The sequence below is a fragment of the Phragmites australis genome, chromosome 5, assembly GCF_958298935.1.
Source record: "Phragmites australis chromosome 5, lpPhrAust1.1, whole genome shotgun sequence".
NCBI lineage: Eukaryota > Viridiplantae > Streptophyta > Magnoliopsida > Poales > Poaceae > Phragmites > Phragmites australis.
In genome coordinates, this window is record NC_084925.1 from 40,897,324 (window position 1) to 40,920,598 (window position 23,275).

A 23,275-nucleotide genomic window follows, 5' to 3' on the forward strand; every position below is an offset into this window, starting at 1 on the left:
ACTTGCAATGCACGACGATGGGACAGGCTGAGCGACTGGCGAAGGCAGGTGCGGCGGCGTTCCATGGATGGGACGGACAGGCAGAGCTCTCAGGACACACTAGGTTTACTCGTTTCTCTATGATATCTAAAAGTAGAATATCTAGTCAGACATGAGTCTGCTAAATAGGGTCCACTTGTAAGTTCTTATTCTTTCTAGTATATAAAGAGAGCAGGATCTAGTTTGTAAGGAGAGAAGGTAGTAGTCAAGAAAACTCATCTGTAACTAGTTCACAAACACTGATAATAAAACACATAGAACGTAGGACTATTATTTTTAAGGAGGCACGAACCTAGATAATATATGTGTTCTTGAGTTCATCATAAATACACGCACATTGTAAACATCGTTTACGCGCCTATCGATCTATATACCTGGAATCATTGTCAGGAACAACCCTCGACAACAATGATACTGGTGCTCAAGCTACTTATGATACTATTGGTGATGATAATACAAGTGATGAAAGTGACATGAACCCATTCTATTTTGTTGGACTCAGAGATATAAATGGTTTAGTTAGTTTTACTATTTTATAGGGAGAGAATATAATCAACTTTTTTCGTACTTTACCTTCATATGAAATTACTTATACTAAAATATTTTAATTTTAAATAAAAAAGTAATTAAAATAAACACTTATTCAGAAGTCAAATAAATTTAAACGATTTATGGACATAATACTTATTATAACAGACAATCTCCGAGAGAAAATCAGGTTGACATGATTTATGCTTCGCCGTGGTGCGGCGTACTTCCTACACGCCTCGCAGTGATGGCCGTTTCGATGGAATGTTTGCCTGCCTGCCCGTCTGGTGTGATCGATCTTGGTGCCGAACCGCCGTTACTGGTCGAGTCAAAATTGCCGGACGGCGTCAAAACAACGATCCACTTTGATTGGTCACTGGTCGTGGCACGTGGCCTCACTGGGCCCCGGAAAAAGGCCCTGCTTCCCCTCCGTGTTGATTCCTCCTGGATATGGCTCAGGCCGTTGGGGCCATATTTGTAAACAAAATCGTAGAGTGGAGACTGATGAGACCTCAAAGTCTCAAGCTATCCACAGCTTGTTCAGTGTTGATATTTCATAGGAAGAATCAGCCTATGGTGCCCGGAACGATGCTGTAGTGGTCGTTTTCATTTCAGCCTCTTTGCGATGTCATTGCAATATTCTTATTCTTTTTGAAGCAATACTATTCTTATTCTTATGCTTAATAACATTGCAAAGTGGGGCCAAAAAGTTAATACTCAAATAAAACTTTTTGCACAGTACCATAATATTTAACGTCGTAGTGTAATAGTATGACATCGTGATATTTGACGTCGTGCTAGAGATATTCTATTTTGAATTTGAAATATCGTTCGTGTTAGCTACCACGATATTAATTATCATACCGTCGTACAATTCAATCACAATATCAAATATCATGGCACCGTAAAATTAATCTATTTTTTAAAATTATTTTCCCATCTGCGTAAAAAGTTTTTAAAAAGATCTAAAAATTCCACATCCGCCCTGGGGACCGTGCCAAACCGCCAGCTGCCAGCGAGAGCAGGACTGAGAAGCGAAGACCAAGCGAGCGATCGTCACAACCACACCGGCGCAGGTGAGGGCGAAACCAGCAGGCCCACCGCCACTTGGCGAAAAGCCGAGCGGCCCCTTATCCTGGTCGCGAATGACGGTCCTGCCCCGGAAAAGCGCAAAAAGGGCTGCGCTGCAGCGCACTTTTCCATCTCGCTCCCATGGGGCCCGCACCACACAGGCATCCGGTGGGCCCCCGCCGCCCTCATCTCTTTCCCTTGCTGCTGCTCGTCCTCTCTCTGTTCCATTCCATTTCCTCCCCTTCGCTTCGCTTATCTCCGCGCCCTCCCCTCCCCACCCGCCACCCAACCCCCTTCCTCCCTTGCCTCTTCAAGCAAGTCGTCTTTTACTCCGCGGAGCAAGCTTCTCGGCTCCTCCTCCCCCGCCCCACCGTCGTGTTGTTTCGCGCCTCGGCCGCGCGGCGCGGGTGGATCCGAGCTCCAGGGAGGCGGCTGCGATTCGGTGAGCGCTCTGGCTACCTCGCGCGAGCTGCTCGTGGTCGGATTGGATCCCATCCCGTCGCTGCGGCGCCGCGTTCGCCTGATTGATTTCGCGAGTTTGCCTTTATTTCGTGGTTTGTCGCTGCATGGGTGGCTTCGATTTGGATGTGGATTGGGGATTTCGTTGTTTCTTCGATTGCAGAGCTTGGATTTTGATTGTGTGATTTCGAGTCCGCTTGCTTAGCTGCCCTCCGATGCTCCAGGGAGTTCGAGATGTGTTGGAGTGGGAAGTCTGAACTGTAATCAATTTCTTCCTTTTTGCGGACTCTTCACGCTTTGTCTCGTGTTGCGTAGAGCGTCCGTGAGTTGTTTTGGTTTGTTTGATTTTATCCTTGAGCCAGACTTAGTTGCTTGAAATTTCCGTCACCTTCCCTCTCTAATATAATGAAGACATCATGGTTTTGCGTCCAATTCAACTAGCAGAGAACACTTCTTTTCTTTTGCTATTTTGCTTTTGCGTACTACCACATGGTGATAATATTTTCGCCCTTTGTTTATACGTGGCTCTTTTTTCTCTTCTTAGCCGGAACGTTTTATGGTGTTGAAAGAAGATCCTTTTGCAGCGTAAATGTGTGTGTTTTTTAAAGATAAGAGCAAAATTTGCCATGCTTATTTTGAGTGGCGTAAAAAGTCCGTTGGCTTTATCCACGCATAGGTGCGCTAGTGACCAAAAAAAGGTGAGGGTTAGTGCTGCTTAACACTTGTTCCAATGGAAGTTTGGCATGTGGCAATTTATTCTGTGCTAATACGCGCTTGCTGATATTAAATGCTTAGAAAAGTGCCTTCTGGATATGCAAAAATATAGACTTGCCGATAGAATGAGTAACAAGGTTAGCCATTTGCACCGGCGGTTGTTCAAGTTCTATTTGTACTTATTCCTTTTGGCTCTCACGCTTGCGTGCTTTCATGCTGTGCTAAGCTGGTATAAGCGGAGGCTTTTACTTCTTCTTTTTCTCTTGAAAAGTGAGGCTTTTGCTTCTTCAAAGCAATGCTACCTATTATAATTAGCATTTCATTGCTTAGTAGCTCCAATTCAAGGCTCACTCTAGTTTTAGGTCTTTTGGACTTGCTTTCTTTTATTTTACCCTGCTTATGATTTGCAGAGACTAATGACTATGCTTGCAACTAATTGCATAGAAGCTAAAATTACAATTTGTTCCAGATGGAAGTTCCTACTTTCCTAGACTAGTCGTCCGTGCTTCTGTTTTGGAACTTCGAGTTATATATGCCCAGGTCCCGGCAGATCTAGGAGGACTGTATCGAAACCTCAAATTTTCTTTTAATGGAAGCGACCTGTGTAGCCAAATCAGGAAGTGGGTATATGTTATCCTACATTCACACTAGCTCATGGCAGGATGTGAATAGATGTATATTTTTGTTGTTTAGACTTTAGAGTATACGTTTTAAATATACCTATTGGTGGTAGATCAGAACAGGTGGCTGTTTTCATGGTGTCAAACTACCTTTGTCAGCTAAAGTATGCCTTTTCTTTTGTTATGTAGTGTGCTGTACTGTTACTGGTTTTTCACATCCACATACCAATATCTCATAGGATTTCACTGAATTCAACTGTTGAAGAAAGACAAGGAAGGTGGCCTTTGTAGTGGCACGGAACAGCTAGCGGAATTTCCCAAATACTGACCTGGATCATGGCTGCTCTTTGTGATTTCTGTGGGAAACAAAGGTCAATGGTCTATTGCCGATCAGATGCGGCATCCTTGTGCTTATCATGTGATCGTAATGTTCATTCAGCTAATGCACTGTCTCGGCGTCATACAAGGACCCTTCTTTGTGATCGTTGTGGCTCACAGCCTGCAGCAGTCCGTTGTCTTGAAGATAACGCCTCGCTTTGCCAAAATTGTGATTGGAATGGGCATGATGCAGCATCGGGGGCTACGGGGCATAAAAGGCAGGCCATAAACTGTTATTCAGGCTGCCCATCATCGGCAGAGCTTTCGAGAATCTGGTCATTTGTCATGGATATCCCTACTGTAGCTGCTGAGCTGAACTGTGAGGATGGAATAAGCATGATGATCATTGATGACAGTGCTGTGAGTAATCGTTGTGGTGCTCCGAATGATAACAGATTGTTGGAAATAGCAAGCACAACACTCATGAGTGAGCCACCCACTGGTGACAATCTTGAACCTCTGATAGGGTCTTCTTCAGGAGATGGGATCAATATTGTGCCACTAGCCACTGATCAGCCAGCTGGACCAGTTTCAATGACGCAAAAGGTGCTATGTGGCTTTTGTATTTCCCTCCAAAAACATATTTGACTATTCTGCTAAGTTTTTGCATATGTCATAAGACTTGTAGCTTATCGCGTGTAAAGTTACTTAACATATTTTTTAGATAAAGGAAGCTTTTTCCAAATTGAAATATAGAATAACAATAGTCACATATAAATATAGAATAACAATAGTCACGTTGCATGGTTACATTTCAGCCATGCGACAGCACAAATCATGTACTGATTATCTTTTGGAAGAAAGTATAAGGGAAATATTTCTACATATTTCCTTCTATATGAGTGATGATCCATTTGTCCCTATTTATTACTGTTTGGTTATCCAAAGCTCTCTCTCTCTCTCTCTCTCTCTCTCTCTCTCTCTCTCTCTCTCTCTCTCTCTCTCTCTCTCTCTGCAGGGCTATTAGTCTTCTAATAATTTCACCTTATAATGAAAAGTCCATTCCTGCAACAAGGTACTAGATTTTTTTTTTTGTACCAATGACCTCCTAATTGTGGATGGTTGAACAGTTGCAATCTGTAAAACAGTTTGGATCTTCTTGTTTATCACCAGGTCCTCTTCTTGAAAAATAACATCCCTGTCATTGCTGTGTGCTTACGAAATACTAGTTACATCTCTCAGGTACCTGATACCACAGTCAATGATAAGTTCGATGATGGCAGCATATATGAAGACTTCTGTGTGGATGATGCTGACCTGACATTCGAGAATTACAAGGAACTATTTGGCACCTCTCATGTTCAAACAGAGCAACTCTTTGATGATGCTGGAATTGACAGTTACTTTGAAATGAAGGAAACACCACCTATTGGCTCTAATGAGGTTTGAACTTTTCAGTATATAGTTTTTTTCATTTGTATTGTTTGTTGTGGGAAAGACTACTCCCATGCTAGAGGTTTCCCTTATTTTCCCCCATAAACTACTAGTTAGCCAGGATCAGTCTTATTTTCCTACCTCAGTAGTTATTTACAACTTGCTGTGTTAATTTCACTTGTCAAAATTCAGATCAGGACCTTTTGGTGTTATCGAGAAATTGGTTAGGTTTGTTATCTATCCATGGAGTACAATGCTTGTTTGATAAATCAATAAGAAGGTTCATGTTTTTTACTACATTTTTGTTGCAAGTTTCGACCCATCTATGATGTATGCCATTGCCTCTTGCATCTAAAAGGGTTACATAGTGGATGATTACTCTATTTTTATTGAAATTCATCAAATAATATGATATACATAGGTAAGTCAAATGGACTGTCAGATCGTTGCATTCCATTTGATGTTTGCTTACTAAATTTTTGGGACCATTTTTTTGTTTTCAGGAGCCTAAATATATGCAGCTAGATTGTAGCAATGTGGTATCAGCTGATTCTGCAATGTCAAAACCAGGAGCAAGGGCTGATTCCAGCCTTTGTATTCCTGTGAGGCAGGTCAGATCCAGTTTATCCCGTTCCTTCTCTGGTTTGACTGGTGAGAGCAGCGCTGGTAATCACCAAGATTGTGGGGTATCACCAATGCTCCTCATGGGTGAGCCACCCTGGCATTCTCCTGGTCCTGAAGGCTCACTTGCTGGAGGTAGCAGAGATAGCGCTCTCACACGATACAAGGAGAAGAAGAAGAGACGAAAGTAAGCACATCTCATTGTGGGTTTGCAGGGAAATTGTGATCATTTTAGTTTTTGCCGTGCTTAAAATTCATAGACCATGGGTTAATGCTTCAAGAACATGTCTTTTATATCATTCCATGTGAATTTTTGGATAGGGGAGTTTGGAACAAAATCCCAAAATTTCCCAGAGCAACACCTCTAATAAAAGGATTAAGAAATCACAAATACTCTGCTAACTTCAGCTAAGCTTTTCCTCTTTAGCTGTTTGTCCTCTTGAACTGAAAATGTCTGGTTAGTTCTCCAACATGCTATACTAGTCACTTTGGCCGCCTTTGGGGGGCTTCCCTCCTTTTTAGTGTCACTATTATATTTCCTTGCAAAAGTTGTAAATTGACCTTTTCTTTGCATGAATTTCGTCAACAGATTTGACAAGAAGATCAGATATGCGTCTCGCAAGGCTAGGGCAGACGTGCGGAAAAGGGTCAAGGGACGGTTTATAAAGGCTGGCGAAGCATATGACTATGATCCGCTCAGCCTAAGAAACTACTGAACCTGAATGCAACTGGTTATCATCCACTGTCATCCTAGCAACCTTCAGCTGCTCATTTGTTGTTGGTTGCGCTACATGCAAGATCACTGGAGAGCACAAGTAATTGCAACAGAGCCTGCAATTGAAATATGGAAAAAGGGTTAAAAAGGAAGACCAAGCGTTGGGATGAAAAAGACAAAAAGAAATATGCAAACATGCGGGTGAGTAATGGATGCTGCTACTGCTCCATTTTCTCCTGTGCAGTGGATGGAAAATGCATCTTCAGTTACTTCTGGATGAGTGGTTTGAATCGCTCCGCCATCTGTGCATTGATGCGATACAGTTATGGGCGCTCTTCCCCCAGCTCTCGTACCTGTTTCTGCCATGGTGTCCGGCGGTGCGCCACCAGCCTTTACTTGTGGGTAACACGATACATTATACCTCTGAAATTTCCTCATGTAAATTTTTATTTTTTGTGAAGCGCAATCTGCTGTTGTGAGGAGATTGTTCTTCAGCCGTGTATTTATATAGATGGATGCAACATTGGCAGAACAATTAGTTGTGATGATTATAAAGTTTGTTCTTGTAAGATTACAGCATTTGTCGGATGAGTAGAAGAACCTTGTATCTGGACACTGAACCTCTGTAATTATTTTGTGCCATTATTATCATCCTGACCTCCTGCCCATGGCGCTTATTGTAATCTGAGCCTGAGCATATGATCGAAAGATGCATGATGATTTTTGTTCCTTCCTTCCGTTATTTCTTGGGCGAGCAAAATTCACTTCGCTCGCTGCATTCGTTTGCGTTTCCTGGTGCCGGTCGGCTCGACAGCATGCCACGCCGCGACTGCAACAGACAGGTTCTCCATTGTTGGCCTCACTACGCGCTGGCGGTGGCGGTGTTCCAATCCTAGAACGCTCCACTCCATGCCCGCCTAGCTGCTTGCCGGTGGAAGCTTTGAGCAATGGGAGCGAATACCGTAGGCGTCGATTTTTGTGCCCACCTGAGCCTGAACGGCGGCTGAGTGTGACTGTGCAGGCGACGCGACGACCGTGGTCGGGACTCCTTGCTCCAGCCACCCTCTGGGCTCTGGAGTCTGGAGACGTCTCGCGGTTGCTTGCTTTCCTCTACTGGAGACCGGGCTCCGTGCGCGTGTCCTGGAGAGGCGGACGAGACGACGACGCGCTGTAGGGTTGGGTATCGCCTGCCGTTTCGCTTTACTGGGTGGGATGTGCTCAAAATATTTGGGCCGAATCCATCCATCAGCGTTCGGCTGCTATTTTCGGCCCGGATGCTTCGCTATACATATACGAAGAAAAAGAGTTTTTTTATATATATTTTTTTAGTTAAAATTTAAATAAATAGATTACCGGGGAAAATATTTACAGAACTAGACGCCCGCAGCCCTCTGAGAGAGCGGTTAGGGGTCCTAACCGTCTCCTGAGAGGGCGGTAGGCCTAACCGGCCCCTCAGAGGGCGGCAAGAGGGGGTAACCGTCCTCTCAGGGGGCGGTTAGGCCCATTTTTTTCCTGTAAAATTATTATTTTTTCCATTTTATCCTCTAAAATGTATTATTTTTGTAATTAAAGAAATAAAAAAGGAAGGGGTCTAAGGAAATTAAGAAATTAAATTTGGAGTAGGTTATGTAATAATGGGAGAAAAAAATCAATAATTAGTAGTTGCAGCATTTTACGTGGGTATGGGGTGGGAACGAGGACAAACATAGTATTGAACACATGGTGAAAACATATCAATACACTGTAACCGCGACGATACGATGAGGAAACAAAGGTGGCATGTACGGTTCGCACTAAGACCTACTTATTAGTGCGCCGATCCTAATCATAACATGCCTTATGGAAGGAACGTATGTCGGGTTACATTAGGTACTCTCTACTGTGTACATCTAGGACACTTTCCCTTTCGGAGGGCATCAGGACCTGCCGCCTTAGCACGGCGGGCTCTCTCCTGCTTCCTTTCCCTCTCCGCCTCTCGAGCCTGAGCCACGGTACGATCGTGGGCCGCCTTCCTCATACGCTCTTCTTCCTCCCGCTTGAGGCGAAGCTCCTCTTGCTGTTGTTCGTACTCGCGACGTGCGTAGGCTTCCTTTCTCCACCTCATGTTCATGTCGACCCACAACTTCTGTGAGTCATTTTGCTCATTGTCGAGCCACTGAATAAAATCACAGAGCGGTGGAGGGGATTGAACAAATGGAACAAGATGAGCGGTTAGTAAAAGAGGGTGCGTAATCGGAAGAGATGAGGCGGATATCTGTTACCGTACCGGTCGATAACCAGTTGTTGCATGGCGAGGCTTGTCATACTCGTAGTTGGCACACATGAAGAAGCGCAGTCCATAGGTGTATGAGATGTCCTGCGACTCGCGGAGCTTACAAAGGTCACCACAGAAGCACATTGGTGGTTCGAGACCTTCAGGTATGGTAGTCCCCCAATGTTTCTTTGGTGGGCTCGATGGAGCTGAGGAAGACATTGACCTTGAGAGATATGAGAAATGAGCGATGCTTCACCGTAAGGAGGTTCGGCTATTTATAGTTGGGGGAGGCAGGAGCATTGGATTCGGTCTTGAAGAAAGGAGTGAGGGTATGGGCGTAGCTGCTGGGAGGAGCATCGGATTCCATCTTGAAGAATGGGAAAGTTTTGTTATTGCCCATGGTCAGAGATTCCATGTTTATTGGTACCCGTGTTGTCATTTACTGATTTGAAAAAGCTAGGTAGTGTTGGCACATCTTGTTAAAAGCCTGCGGCAGGAGGCATGTGTTGTCAAGTCATGGTTAAAGTTTAGTGCTGTGGTCACTTGTGCATTGAACGTGTCTGAATAGGAGTACATCACGAAGCGAATATGCATATGTTAGTTAAAAAAATGTAAAATGCTACTCATACCTCCCTCGTGATATGACAATTTTGTATCAAATTTTGGTAGTACATGTGGGTCCATCGCTCGTCTACCGTCAGCAGCTCTCCGGGGCCTCGTGGCCGAAACACTCCTAGCTCCGTCTGGTGCTCGGCGGATAAGAAGCTGCGATGCTTCTTGTCCACGGCAGGGTCTAAAAGCTCCGGGGTCGAAGGGTGAGCCATCTCTGCATTTGAAAGGCATGTACATTAATACATTGGTAAATAAGTACAACAATAATATACTTTCAATGCAAATTAACTATATGCAAAATTAACACATATTAAAATAGTACAAAACTAGCTGAACACACATGAAGCTCACCTAGACAACATGTGCATCACCGCTTGCAATTTTGGGACAATATTTGTAAGTGTGACCTACTTCATTCACTGACTGCATCGCTTGATCCTAGGGCCAGCCTCGAATTCATCCATATCATTGCGAATCCGACGAGTTTGTCTTCGCCCCGGTGCGTTCTTCATCTTTCCCAAATCAGGCACATATATTCTTGCAGGCCCTGGGTTACTTGTATAAGTGTCAACAATGCCGTAACCATACAGCTCCTGGTTCCATGTGTTCAGTACTTGATCTTTCATGAAATATTGTGACACATATTGCCTTGGAAGCATATGGTGCTCCGCGCACGTAGCTATGACGTGTGTACAAGGTTTGTGGAGTAATTGTGGCTTTTGACAACTACATATGCATGTCCCACTCCTTAGCACACACTCTTGAACATGCTGCTCACGTCTACCCCCCCCCCTCCGACCCTTATCCCGACACAGGACACTGAACCTGTGCTCTGCAATGCCCTCTTGATTTGCGCGATGCATGTGGGCCTTCCTATTTGCCTTCTCCATGTACTCACACAGCATCCGGCCGTAAAGCATACGATTTTCCTCCATTACAACCTTAGCAGCTGCATACCGATCAATGAAGTACTTGCAGGTCCCATGCAAAATGCCTTCTACAATTCCAACTAGTGGTAGGGACCTCATTCCTCGTATGACCCAATTATAAACCTCAGCAAGATTTGTAATCATTACTCCATACCTGGCACCACCACTGTCGTACAGTAAAGCCCATTTTTCATTCGGCTCATTGCGTATCCACTGTGAAAAGCTCCTAATAGATGAGCCCGATCTCCTTACAATCTGCGGAGTATCGGTTGGGAGAGAACCGAGAGCTATTGGTTCCTCACCGTTAGGTGCAGCCTCCGCAGTTTGTTTAAGAGTCAGTTCATCAAGTCTTGCCCATAATACGTTGAACTTACGTTGCTGGTTCTGACTGCACAACTTCTTGAAGAGCTTCATTAATTCTTTGTTTTTAAACTGTCTGTAGAAGTTCGCACCCATATGGTGCATGCACCACCTGCTTTTGAGATTTGGCCACTGTACTGGTACACCCAGTCGCACGCTACCGTGTTGCATATCCAGCAAAATCTGCAACAATCCTGCATGTCTATCATGAATGAGACACACATCTGGTCGGTCAAGAACAATTGCATGCTTCACCCGCTCTAGGAACCAATATCAGCTGTCCCCGTTCTCACTCTCCACGAACGCAAACCCTAGTGGCAGGACTTGGTTGTTACCATCGACCCCTATTGCAGACAAAATCTGCCCTTTGTACTTCCCAGTCATGAATGTTTCATCTAAACATATGATGGGTCGGCAATATCTAAATGCTTTGATAGTTGCACCGAATGCAAAGAAAGCACGCTGCAACACTCTTTTTCCGCTGTACTCCACATCAGTAGAGGGGTAATGCTTAATATCATAGTAGCTGTCTGGATTTCTTGCACAAATTGTGGCTAATTGACAAGGTAGATTGTGATACGAATATTCATATGTACCGAATCTCATCTCAATAGCCTTTTATTTCGCCCTTCATGCCTTCGCATAGTTTATTGTGTACTGGAACCTTTGCTCAATAGCACGGATTATTGATCGTGGCTCATACCTTAGGTTGTCCACAATCTCTCCGTACATAACATTTGCAATGAAAGCAGAAGACAGGTTCCGGTGGGCGAACTCTATTTCCTCAATGTGACAATTATGTTCCTTAACTATTGAGCATTGCCAGTAGTCTGCCCATTTCCCTCTGAATGCGTGCACCCACCAAGGGCACTGAGGAACCAAGCACTTCACATCATACTCTCTTTTACTTGATTTAACAACCTTGAATTGCCTACGAAGAGACAACGACCAGAATTTCACTGCATCAACAACTGCCTCTTTTGTAGGGTACATAGCACCCTGTGACACCTCATTCTCATGGTACTACCACGGTGTCTGGTCAGCCTCGCTAACCACCAACTTCGAAAATTCTTGATCCCGCCACTCTGCAGGAACTGGAGCATTAGCCTCCTCATCAGACGAATCCCCATCTGCAAGGCCTTCCTCCAACTCTTCATCCTCCAAATTCATATCTTCAATGATGCTAGGGATGTGCTCCCCTTCATCAGTTACACCCATCGGCTGCAGCTCTGGAACATCACCATCCTCCTCCCTGGACCCTACATTAGCCGCCTCTGACTCAACTTCCACTGCCTCACTTGGTCCTGCAACTGCTTCTGCAGAGTTCACCTCATTTTGATCTTTCAAGTACGCATCAACTAATAAAACAAGCGGCAGGCCACGTTCACAGCATATATCTACATACTGCCTCCAAGTTGATGTGGCTTCGATGGGAACAAGCTCACCAAAGTATCCCTGACTAGCACGGCTCAGAACACCTTTCAACTTCAGCTCATATTGCTGCGGATCCAGTTGGAAAAACCGCATGAGCCATTTGCATACACCCACAATAGTCCTCTCATTAGCCTTACTAAGTCCCTTCATGACATGACGAGATCTACACCGTTGGGACCGTATCTAATTTCACCCTCACCATAATATATCTAAAAAATTAATTTGTCTGTCATCCCTAGAAACACCCGCAAATAGAACACATGTTAAGACAACAAACTATATTTCTGATTGTCGGATAAAATAGTTTTTAAATGGTACCCTTTGTTCGCAAATTATTATCAAATGTTGCCTCATACGTCCACAGGTACAAATAATATACTAAAAACTATATACTACAAATAACATACGGAAAATAATATACTAAAAATAATATTCTATATTTAACTACTATCGTACCATTTTTTAACTAAATTTGACAATTTTCTAAACCCTAAGTCATAAATGTCTAAAATCTATGTCATATACTACTACTGAACTAATTAAAAAAATAAAAAGAGAAAAAAATTACCTGAATTTTTTCTTCAAATCTACAGCCCAAATGCAGTAGGGCTTCGCCGACCTCCCTTCCTCCCCTCTCCTCTCCTCTCTACTTCCCTCTCTTCTCAAATTTCACTTTTTTCCGAATTTTATGAGGTTTTCCCTATTTTTTGGCTACTTATAGCCGAGAGGGCTGGTGCGGCGCGGCGGGGTGGGTGAAGCCCTTACCGCCCCCTGAGAGGGCGGTAAGGAGCTCTACCCGCCCCCTGAGGGGGCCGGGCGGGAAGGCCCCAGCCGCCCTCTGAGGGGGCGGTTAGGCCAACCGCCTTCTCAGAGGGCGGTTAGGACCCCTAACTGCCCTCTTAGAGGGCTACAGCCCCCTAAGAGGGTTGTGGGCGCCTAGTTCTGTAAATATTTTTTCCGATAATCTATTTATTTAAATTTTAACTAAAAAATATATAAAAATAAAAAAAACTCCGAAGAAAAATACGAAAACTGGTTGGCACCGGGACCTCGGCGGCCCGCTCGGCGCCTCGGCCGAACAGCGCAGGGCTCGCCGTTCCTTCTCACAGCACCTTCCATTCATTCTCACCCTGTGTGGCAGCAGGAAAATAATCTTATGAAACCGATTTCATTTTATTTAAGAGCTGGACTCAATTTATGTTGTGACATGTGTCATTTTTTTTTATTCATGATTTTCTCTATTCATCCATATATTTTATAGTAACTTGGGCCGCATATTACATCATAAATTGGATCCAGCACTTAAATGTATGAGACTAAGTCACATAAGATTATTTTCCGTAGCAGCGGCTACTGAGCCAGAAGCTCCGGCCACCTCCCGCCAGTTATCTTAGGTAGGTCGATAAGCAGCTGGCTATTTGCCCAGCGGTCATCACCACATAAACCTTTTGATTCGCATGAATTTGGATAGATCTTAAATTCCTGATATGCATTCTGGCCGATGGTCGAGACAGTGATGGAAAAGCCGGGGACCAAGCGGCCTCATCAGCTCATCTACTCGTTGTCGTAGAAATAGGGGAGGATGAAAAGCTCGAAAGCTGTGAGTTTGGCTCGTCTTGTTACTGGCTTTACTCCGCTCGATGTATTTTATAGCGATTCGAGTTAACATATTAGCTCGTTTAGTTAATGGGTAGGTCGAGCTCACTCGTGAGCTCGACGAGCCAAGACCCCACAATATCAGCTGACATACCTAAGTAGTGCATTACGTAAGTGATCTCCTATATCACAAATCCTGTGCACACATGAGGTCCTATGCCTTAACCACCGTTAGCCATCAGTGATCTTGACACGATACCGCCCGACAACTCACTAGACCCACTTGTGCCAACAAGGCTCGCTGCCTCGCCTACAAGGCCAAGCATGTAGATCTCTCCTCAACGGATATGCAAGTCTTGTTGATGCGTGTGTAGTTTTTTTTGCTAAAAGAGCAATTTACTCTAGGTGGCGCTAACAACCTAAAAAAATGGGCAAGACCTATTTTTATAATAACATATAAATGGTAAAGAAACAATGAATTTCTTGTGTGTCTTTTTTTTACAGAAAGATAAGCTTCTAGACCGCCAATTTCTCTTGGTAGATAGAATTAACTGAGTGGTGTTGAGCAGTTTTAAGTCGCATTTGGATAGGAGTATGCAATAAATTTTTCTGAACTTTCGGAATTTCTTGCAATTCAAAGAGACTCATAACTTCTCTATTAGTAACATAGTAGAAATAAAAATGTATTCTTTATTCAAAAAGTGTGTCGAGCTTAATGAGCTAAGCCATGCCAACTTACTAGCCCACTAACATAATGAGCCGAGCCGAGCCAACTTATTATGATAATGAGCTAGAACGAGCCGAGCCGAGTCGGCTCGGTATCGAGGCCTATGTAGAAACTACTTGACGTCACGGTTTACAAAACCTAGTGGCATCCAGGGTCAAAATTCTACTGCACTCCTATCCTACTATTGCTACGAGTAAACTAGTAAATCTTTACTATATAAAGTACGAGTTAGTCGTGTGTCCTCCCCCATCTCCGGCTCCCCACTTGTCTAATAAAAAACCAGATAAAACCAATAAAAACTCCCACAAAATTAAAATAAAAAATGGCATGGTTTGTGCTCCTTACACACCCATCCGGTCCTCTCCTCCGTTGCAAGCCGTAGCGACAAACACATCCTTCTCCTCCACCACACGACGCAAATTGTATCGTCTATGACCACCACCGTCAAAAACCCTGCACCCTCGCCCGCAATGGCAGATCCATCACCTATGTCGGTCCCTGCCTCGTCAGCCTCACATGCGCGGGGATCGCGGTGGGCAGGATTCACGCGGGTCAAGTTGCCCCGCCTTCCCTACCTCTGATGTGCTCCCCATTCAGATCCATCCATGCACCCTCGACCAGGTGTTGCCCTCGCGCTGCCCACCCTGCCTCTCCCCCACCCTAACCCTCTGCCTCCTCCCTAGGTGTCATCACAGCTCAGCGAGTAGAGGGGAGACAATCGTCATGGTGATGACGGAGGATGCAGAGAGCAGCGCCTCCAAGGTGACGCAGTGAGGGGTTGGCAAAGAAGGACAGCGCTTGCCGCTGCCACATCCACGTGCAGTTTGACATCTCCACCTCCCACCCATCTCTCTTTACCAACGGGCACCAAACTTTTCAGGAGGACCACTCGCCCGCACCTCCTCCTCGAACGTCATCATGAGAGGCGAGAAGCGGAGGTGAGTGAGAGGACAATGATATCGCTTAAAGGGGGGGGGGGGGTGAATAGGCATTTTTACAAAATTTCGTCCTATTTTACTATTTGGTATAAACTTGCAATAAAAATAAATTAATTAATTTTTCACAAGTGAAAAATCTAAATATGTTACGCTAACCTAGTGCACAATTACTCTGAACAAAATGTGAAGGTTACAATCCTAAAGTATGACAAAGATTATTAAAATATAGCAAGATATGCAGGAAAACTCTAAGTTCTGAAATTGTTGTTCATCGGAAGTTCTGGTACTATTTATCAGAAGTTCCGATTTTATTGTTCTTCGGAAGTTCCAATATTACTCATCGGATCTTTCGATTAGCTCAGAAAAATAGATTTGAATATCACGAAATTAACTCAATACACATATAAATAAACATACATGCATGAATATCAATGTAATGCACAAGAGTTAGGAAATATGGAGACAAATGATTTGTTATCAAAGTTCGGATATCCACCGATATCCTATGTTTTCATTGAGGAAGCTCGGTCACGCTTAAGCTAGGTCTTTTTCAATCATTTTTCTCACGAGGTTGCACACATGCACTTATCACCTCTACTATGACCAACTCTTTATCTACTCCGAAGATGGTGAGTTCTGCAACTACTTTTAGGCCTCCTCACAATTTTCACTCGAGGAAATCGCCGACAATCCACCACCGAGCCGTCTAGAAGACGGTGGTCTCCAATAGTAAGAAACTCTCAAACTCGCGCACGATCAACGCCAAGTACTCAAACATACACAACTAATACGACACGCGCGAGCAACCCAAGCTTCACACACCTCAAACATCTCACTCTATCCTCACTGAGCCACAAAGGCTTGATTCTCATAAAATCTTGATAGAGAGGGGAGGGGAGCACTCAAATGTAGAACACTAAATTCTAACACCACTTCTCAGCACCAAAAAGCCAGCCAAAAACTTCAAATCTTGCCCCCATGCAAGGAGGCAAAGATGTATAAATATCCTACTCTAAAAAACTTGCCGTTAGAAAGATTCTAACCACATCGGAACTTTTGATCCCCAGATCGGAATCCGATCCCATGTCTCCCAACGGTCAAATTCGGGCAAAACTCACTCTCGGACCTGCTAAAAACCACACAATGAAACTTCTAATTAAAAATTAACTCCAAACCGAGAACCTTGACTCTTTTGAACATCGGATGTCCCAATAGATCGGAACTTCCAATCCACCCGTCGGAACTTTGGATCATAACTTCCGAAATAAGAATAGCCGACCCTTTAAAAACGGTAATAACTTTTGATCCTAATATCCAATTTTGATGATTTTGGACTCTATAAAAAGCTTATTCAGAGGGCTATCCATCCCTAGTGAAATCATGATCCTAACCACATTGGATGAAAGCTAGGAACACTCCAAAGATTAATTTAGACACTTCCTCCAATTTTTCAAAGCTTAATCCCCCAAGATTAAAATAGGAACCATATAGAACACATTGCATGACACTCTAGTTGCAAATTATAACCTTAAATCTGGTAGGTTATGAACCTCAGTTGAAAGTTTAGCTATATTTCTTTGGATGGTAGGAGCAGGAGAATTAATTAGGCAAGCAAAGAATAAGTTCAAGAGGTCTAAAGAAACAATTTGTAGAAAATTCTACATGTCTTGCGTTTTGTCAATGCCTTAGCTGCACAAAGCATTAAACTTAGGGATCCAAACTTTAACATCATGCATTCTAGACTGCAAGATGGTAGGTTTTTTCCTCGTTTTAATGGATGCATCAGTGCAATAGATGGCACACACATATGTGTGTCATTATACCTACGATGAGATTATCAATCACACCAATCGACATGGCTATCGACGCAAAATGTGATGGTTGTTTATGACTTTGATATGAGATTTACCTTTGTGGTGGCCGGATGGCGGGGGCCAGCGCATGATACGCGTATATTCAATGACTCATTGAGAAAATATGTGACAAGTTTCCCTCAGCCACCTGTAGGTAACCATTTTCACTAACCCATTGACAGTTCAACTTTTTTTACTCACCGTTGTCATGCGACCTTGTATGTAGATATGCACTATCTAGTTGATTCTAGATATCCAAACAAACACGGATACCTTGCACCTTACAAGGGAAAGAAGTATCATCTTTAGGAATTTCGTCAAGGATGACAACCAAGCGGGAAGTATGAAGTGTTTAATCATGCTCATTACTCTCTTCGAAATGTAATTGAGAGGTCATTCAGTGTTTTAAAGATGAGATGGATGGTCTTATTGGGCATACCAGCGTACCCAATGATAAAGCAAACTCAAATAATTCTTGTATGTATGGCCCTTCATAATTTATATGTGACATTGCCTTACATGATGAGGACTTTGAAAAATGTGACACTGATGAGAACTACGTTCCGGAAGTTGCTCAAGTGGGAGGTGATGGCGACACCGCTATCGAGCACGATGAGCAAGACATGAACCAGTTTCGTGACAATATTGCTACCTCTTTGATGGCAAGTATAATTTAGGAATATTTTCATTACATGCTACTACTAGTATTTGCCAAATAAGACTTTAGTATTGTAACGAGACATATCCTACTAATTGTCGAATATTTCTATTACATGCTGCTACTACTATTTGCCGAATAAGATTTTGGTATTGTAACTTGATATCCTACTATTTGTGGAATATTCTCTGCTAGGAATGCATGTATTGTTCGATGTCGTTGTTCGTACATATGTCGTTGCAGCTTTATCAGGGTTCAAACAGGTCAATCACGCTTTAACAACATATTTACAACTAATTAGCTGAACCAGGGGTCTTTCAGACATTTCCTCATTCAGCCACAACTATAACAGATAGCTATCCAAACGGCTTTCTTCCTAACTTAAAAGTCCAACAACCACAGCCACTTCTCTAGCCAACCAGCCAACAGCTGCTTCTGCAGAAGCCGCAGCCTATGCAATCGGGGCCTAAATGCGTCGCTTGTACTACGTGCAAGCATGGACTGTTGTACACTTATCTCATTTACCTCCACGTGCGTGCTCTTAAAGTTTTTTGGTAATCATTACATTTATCCTAATAGAAACAACAGCTCATCATCGATTTTTTTAAATGCCATTATTATTTTTGTTTCTGGAGGAGGAAAATAAAACTCAGACACTATTTGTTTTCATGAATTGTCACAATTTGAATTTTGTGGAGAAATTCTTTCTTCTAGATCGTGGATTGTAAGATTTCTGAGTAAAACTTGGTTGGTATATTATGAAAATCAGCTTTTAAATTAAAATCGTTTATTTTTACTTTTAAAATTAGAATACATAATCATAATAAGGAACAAACCGGGTCTCACCGTAAAACTGATACTGAAATCCTGTGAAATCCTGTGATAAAGCAGCAGCAGCGAGGAGCCAACCACCGTGGACACACTGCCACGCCGCTAGCCCGCTCGTTCCTTCCCGAGCGCCACCTTATCACCGTCTGTCTTCACCATGGCCGCCTAAAACGAGCGCGCTTAAAATAGCTCCCGGCACAACACGTACCACCCGCCCGCCTGCGCAGGCACGAGCCGTTCCTGGCCTCTCCCCCAGTTGCTGCTGCTGTTCTTGGCTCCTCCAATAATTCCCTTCCTCTCCCTCGACAGAGGCGGCGGAGGGGGCGGGCGGGCGGGCGAGATGATGAAGCTGCTGTGGTGACGCGCCGACGCGTCGGAGGCGGTGGCCGTGACGGCGATGGGCGTGTGGGAGGGCGTGCTCGCCGGCGGCGGCAGGCGCTTCATCAAGCGCAAGGACAGCGATGCCGGCGAGACTGGTTCGCGTCGTCGCCCTATTTCCATTTCCGATCAGTTCTTGTTCTGTTTTAATTTTTTTCTTTTTTGGTGGGTTTGTGGGGCTGGTAGATTTTGAAAAGTCGTTCTTTTGCGCGGTTGGTGCTCGTGCCAGTTCGGTTTCCCGGTCCTTTTTCTCCGCATTTGAAGAGATCTTTTAGGTCAGTTTGGTGTGGTTTGGTGAAATACGGTGTAAAAATTGCTCCTTTTTTTGCATTTGCGGTTACTCCTTGCTTGGTTTGCTCCTAGCTGTCGCGGCGCTTTGGAAGATTTTGGTGCGGGAAATGGCATGAAAGATCCTCACTTTTCTGGCTATCGTTTCTTGCGAACGGCAAAGTTATTGCTTGACATATTCTGTTTGGATTCTTTTCGAATGCCGGGTTCGTGGGCATCAATCATAGTTTGCATGGGTGATTTTTCTTTCTTGTTTAGGATTTCTCCCATGTGTCAGTTGTAGGTAGCTGAATATTTTCTTCTTGTTGCGTCCCCCCCCCCATCTACTCACCATCCTTCTTCCATGACTCATCTTCCGTGGATGTTATCGATGGGACAAGGAACTAGGACATGCTATAGCTCATTCGCTTCTCTTAGTTTGTCTTCTGCTGCCTACTTGTTTTGCCGCTGCCTGTTTACGAATCAGTGCCCTGCTGTCACTACCGGCAAGTCCGCAACACATGAATGGTTTCCTGCAACGAAGGACAGACAGTGGCAGTGTTTGGCGTGTGAACTTGTGAACGTGACACGCCAGGACGGAAATATAATCTCATTGCTTGCCTTGTAGTGGTTTAGGAATAATTCGAATATCAAAAAATTTTACTTGCTTTTAAACCTTACCAATTCAAAGTTTCAAAATAGTACACGGTGGGTGTGCCATTGTGAATGTCCCCGCTAGGCTAGGTATGAGAAGTGAAACTCCAATTTATGGATTTTCCCCCATTGAAATATTGACCATTGATTGGCCATTGATGTTATAACGCCCCTGCCATGTTTAAACTTGAGTTGCTTTCACGTAAACAAGGTGATGATTAAGCACGAAAGTTTGAAAATGCTCTCAAATACGCTAGCTGATAATTAGTCAAGAAAATTAAGTTTTCCCATTCTGACCTACTGTTGAACTTACCAGGCCGGGCACTAGAGGAGTTGCGAAGCTCCTTGTACAATGAAATGCATAGTTCAGAAGGTGCTAAGCGCCAGCAGCAGCGATTCTGTGGACCAAGTGTTGCATTGACATTCAATTTTGCTGTTGCTGTTGGGATCATCACGGCTAACAAAATGGTCTGACTTTTGTTCAAGATATGCCGCTTGAACCTATGCTTCCTTTGTTTAGGTTGCAAGTAGTTTTACAAGTAATCTATTGTCTTGCAGGTGATGGGGAGTGTTGGATTTAAGTTCCCAATTGCACTCTCATTGATTCATTACGCGGTTGCATTTGTTCTAATGGCCACTCTTAAGACATTATCCTTGTTACCTGTTGCCCCGCCTTTGAAATCCACTCCTTTCTCATCTATATTTGCTTTGGGTGCTGTAATGTCCCTCTCCACTGGGTTAGCCAACGTGAGTTTGAAACATAATAGGTAAACCAGATTCTATTTGACAGCTATAGCGCAGTGTACTTACATAAGTTTTGCAATATAGCCTTCATGTATTCTCAGTATTTTCGCTATTCAGTGTAGGTTTCTATCAAATGGCTAAGATTGCTGTCTCTCCAACAATTGTTGTAGCAGAATTCATGCTTTTCCAGAAGAAAGTTTCTTCTCAAAAGGTAGGCTTGCTGCAACAATATTTCTTTCATATGTTTTCCGTACTTTTGACCCAACTATTATCACATTGTTCCATAAATAATTTAGCTCTCCGGTCATTATGCAAAAAATTGAAAATCTACTAAATCGTAGTGTGCAAGCTTTGTTCTCCCTCTACCGGACTACCGCTCACACAATCTGTGTGGGTGTATTTGCTTATGGAATTGCTAACTAGTTTTTTCCCCCTTTTTCAAATTCAACTTTAACATTGCAGGCTGTCACACTGGCAGTTGTGTCATTTGGAGTGGCTGTAGCGACTGTTACCGATTTAGAGTTTAACTTTTTTGGTGCCTGTGTAGCATTGGCATGGATTGTTCCTAGTGCCGTGAATAAAATCCTTTGGTCAAGTTTGCAGCAGAGTGGAAATTGGACCGCCCTTGCGTAAGTTCTGCTTTTTCTTCCTTAAAGGCGCAAGCTCCATAGTTTTCCCTTAACGAGTTAACTCAGATTATTCATTATTGATCCAGGCTGATGTGGAAGACTGCCCCAATTACGATATTTTTCTTACTGACATTGGTGCCTTTGCTGGATCCCCCGGGCTTGCTGTTGTTCGATTGGAACTTCAGAAACAGCTGTGCTATTCTCATTTCTGCTTTATTTGGTTTCCTTCTCCAGTGGTCTGGCGCTTTGGCACTTGGGTGAGATACATCGTTGCTTTGTTTTGCTTATTTCGCTCAAAATTGCCGTTTCTCTATCCGAGTTTTGACGAGTCATTACTTGATAAAAAGTAATTAACCGCTGATGTACAACAATCTGAGTTATAACTATGTTTCATATGTTATCAATAGCACTTGTATTGAATAATAGCCCTATATGAGCAATATATAGAGTATACGAGTGCGTAACAGAAATGAAAAATGACTCTACTAATGAATACGTAAAGGGACCATTGTAAATTTGCCACTGTTTTGAACCGTTATTGCAAACTTGCTACTAAAAAATTGCAAAAATACCACTAGAACTGTCATTCGAGTGGTATTCTTGCAAAAAATAAAAAACCAGTGGCAAATTTGCAAAAGCCCCATACGTAAAGGATTCTATATTCCTAACATCATATACTAATAAAAGTGGACCAATAAACATATGGATAAAAGTACTTATAAGATTTGCAATCTGCCCATTTAAATTCTTCATCCATACTTCAACCGAAAAATAAGCTACTCTTCATTGTAGCATGTATTGCTAATTTTACATTGAAGTCTCTTGGTTTTCATGCTGAAATAGACTATTCTTGGAATAATAGAACCAGCACAACACATCTTTCTTTCTCAAAACTGAAACCATCAACCTGCAAAAATACCAACTTTCAAAGGACGTTTTCCATTGTCTACATATTGGCAACTGCATGGAAAAAGAATGCCAAGACAAATTCACAATCTGCAGGACTAATTAACTTGCAACCATTTGCATCGCGAGGTAAGAAAATTACTGAAACAAAATCATTTGGCCTTGCCATGCATGTAACAATGACGCCATGTAGGAATTAGGAAACAGCAGCTGGACAAGTGAGACCCTCTAATCCCTTTTGTATTGTTGCAGCGCGACGTCAGCTCTGTCACATGTTGTGCTGGGCCAATTCAAGACTATCGTCATCACGCTCTCCGGTTACCTAATCTTCGGCTCCGACCCTGGGATCACCAGCTTTTGCGGAGCTGTAGTCGCGCTCGGCGGCATGTCGTTCTACACTTATCTGGGCCTGAAAGACTCTGCAACCAGCGGCAAGAAACCGCCGTCAAGGCAGAACTCGTTCATGGGGAAGCCTAAAGCCACCGCAGATGGTGAGAACCCAGGTCCAGAGCATGAGGATTCTGTGTAAGCTGATGAACTGTCATCAGCCATCCAGGTCACTGGATGCAAAAGGTCCCAAGGGAGAAGCCTGTGAATTTGCCACTGATCTATGCTTAGGAATTATTTGTTAGTTGTAATTTGTCAGTGACCGGATCCATTGTACATAGAAACATGTATCTTTCTCGAAGCCCCAGGGCCTGTCAGTGGCAAGTAGCTTGGGTTACTGGTATTCCCCGAGTTCGTCAGTTGAGATGTAGCTGCCCCTAATTTGTGATCCTCCTGTGTGATCCTAGAGGCGATTCATGGCAGAGCCACGTCGGCTTCTATATTTAATTCCCAGCCATTTCTCTATGCCCCGTAAATGTCGTCCTTCCAATACATAATGGTAAGTTAGATTTGCTATTTTTTTTAACGGAGGTGTAGTTTTGTAAATATTGAAAAATATATAAAAAGATTCATGTAATGGTACTGCTCGTGTGAGGCAGGAC

The 23,275-nt window shown here is 43.5% G+C and overlaps 2 protein-coding genes across 5 annotated transcripts; both read left to right on the forward strand.

Annotated features, from left to right (window-relative positions):
- The first annotated feature begins 1,887 nt into the window (after nucleotides 1-1,887).
- Nucleotides 1,888-7,202, forward strand: LOC133919698 (zinc finger protein CONSTANS-LIKE 9-like). Of its 4 annotated transcripts, none has more exons than XM_062364182.1 (5): nucleotides 1,888-2,080; nucleotides 3,621-4,355; nucleotides 4,992-5,192; nucleotides 5,687-6,007; nucleotides 6,394-6,533. In XM_062364182.1, the coding sequence occupies exons 2-4, from the start codon at nucleotides 3,768-3,770 to the stop codon at nucleotides 5,993-5,995; spliced, it is 1,098 nt and encodes a 365-aa protein (XP_062220166.1). In that variant the 5' UTR covers nucleotides 1,888-2,080; nucleotides 3,621-3,767; the 3' UTR covers nucleotides 5,996-6,007; nucleotides 6,394-6,533. The 4 variants fall into 4 exon arrangements, with proteins under 4 accessions (XP_062220166.1, XP_062220162.1, XP_062220164.1 ...); XM_062364178.1 differs by having other exon boundaries at nucleotides 1,897-2,080; nucleotides 5,687-5,991; nucleotides 6,394-7,202; XM_062364180.1 differs by having other exon boundaries at nucleotides 1,897-2,080; nucleotides 3,671-4,355; nucleotides 5,687-5,991; nucleotides 6,394-7,202.
- An 11,613-nt stretch (nucleotides 7,203-18,815) lies between these two features.
- LOC133919702 (nucleotide-sugar uncharacterized transporter 2-like) lies at nucleotides 18,816-23,010 on the forward strand. Its single transcript, XM_062364185.1, has 7 exons — nucleotides 18,816-19,184; nucleotides 20,324-20,475; nucleotides 20,566-20,774; nucleotides 20,869-20,962; nucleotides 21,214-21,380; nucleotides 21,467-21,637; nucleotides 22,539-23,010. The coding sequence occupies exons 1-7, from the start codon at nucleotides 19,106-19,108 to the stop codon at nucleotides 22,813-22,815; spliced, it is 1,149 nt and encodes a 382-aa protein (XP_062220169.1). The 5' UTR covers nucleotides 18,816-19,105; the 3' UTR covers nucleotides 22,816-23,010.
- The last annotated feature ends 265 nt before the right edge of the window (nucleotides 23,011-23,275 follow it).

Excerpts from the sequence above, each read along its gene's own strand:
- LOC133919698 (XM_062364178.1), top strand. The coding sequence starts at position 3,768 with ATGGCTGCTCTTTGTGATTTCTGTGGGAAACAAAGGTCAATGGTCTAT. Across the intron at positions 4,356-4,991 it reads CAGTTTCAATGACGCAAAAG|GTACCTGATACCACAGTCAA; the intron begins GTGCTATGTGGC and ends TACATCTCTCAG. Across the intron at positions 5,992-6,393 it reads GAGAAGAAGAAGAGACGAAA|ATTTGACAAGAAGATCAGAT; the intron begins GTAAGCACATCT and ends TTTCGTCAACAG.
- LOC133919702 (XM_062364185.1), top strand. The coding sequence starts at position 19,106 with ATGGGCGTGTGGGAGGGCGTGCTCGCCGGCGGCGGCAGGCGCTTCATC. Across the intron at positions 20,775-20,868 it reads GTGAGTTTGAAACATAATAG|TGTAGGTTTCTATCAAATGG; the intron begins GTAAACCAGATT and ends TTCGCTATTCAG. Across the intron at positions 21,638-22,538 it reads TCTGGCGCTTTGGCACTTGG|CGCGACGTCAGCTCTGTCAC; the intron begins GTGAGATACATC and ends GTATTGTTGCAG.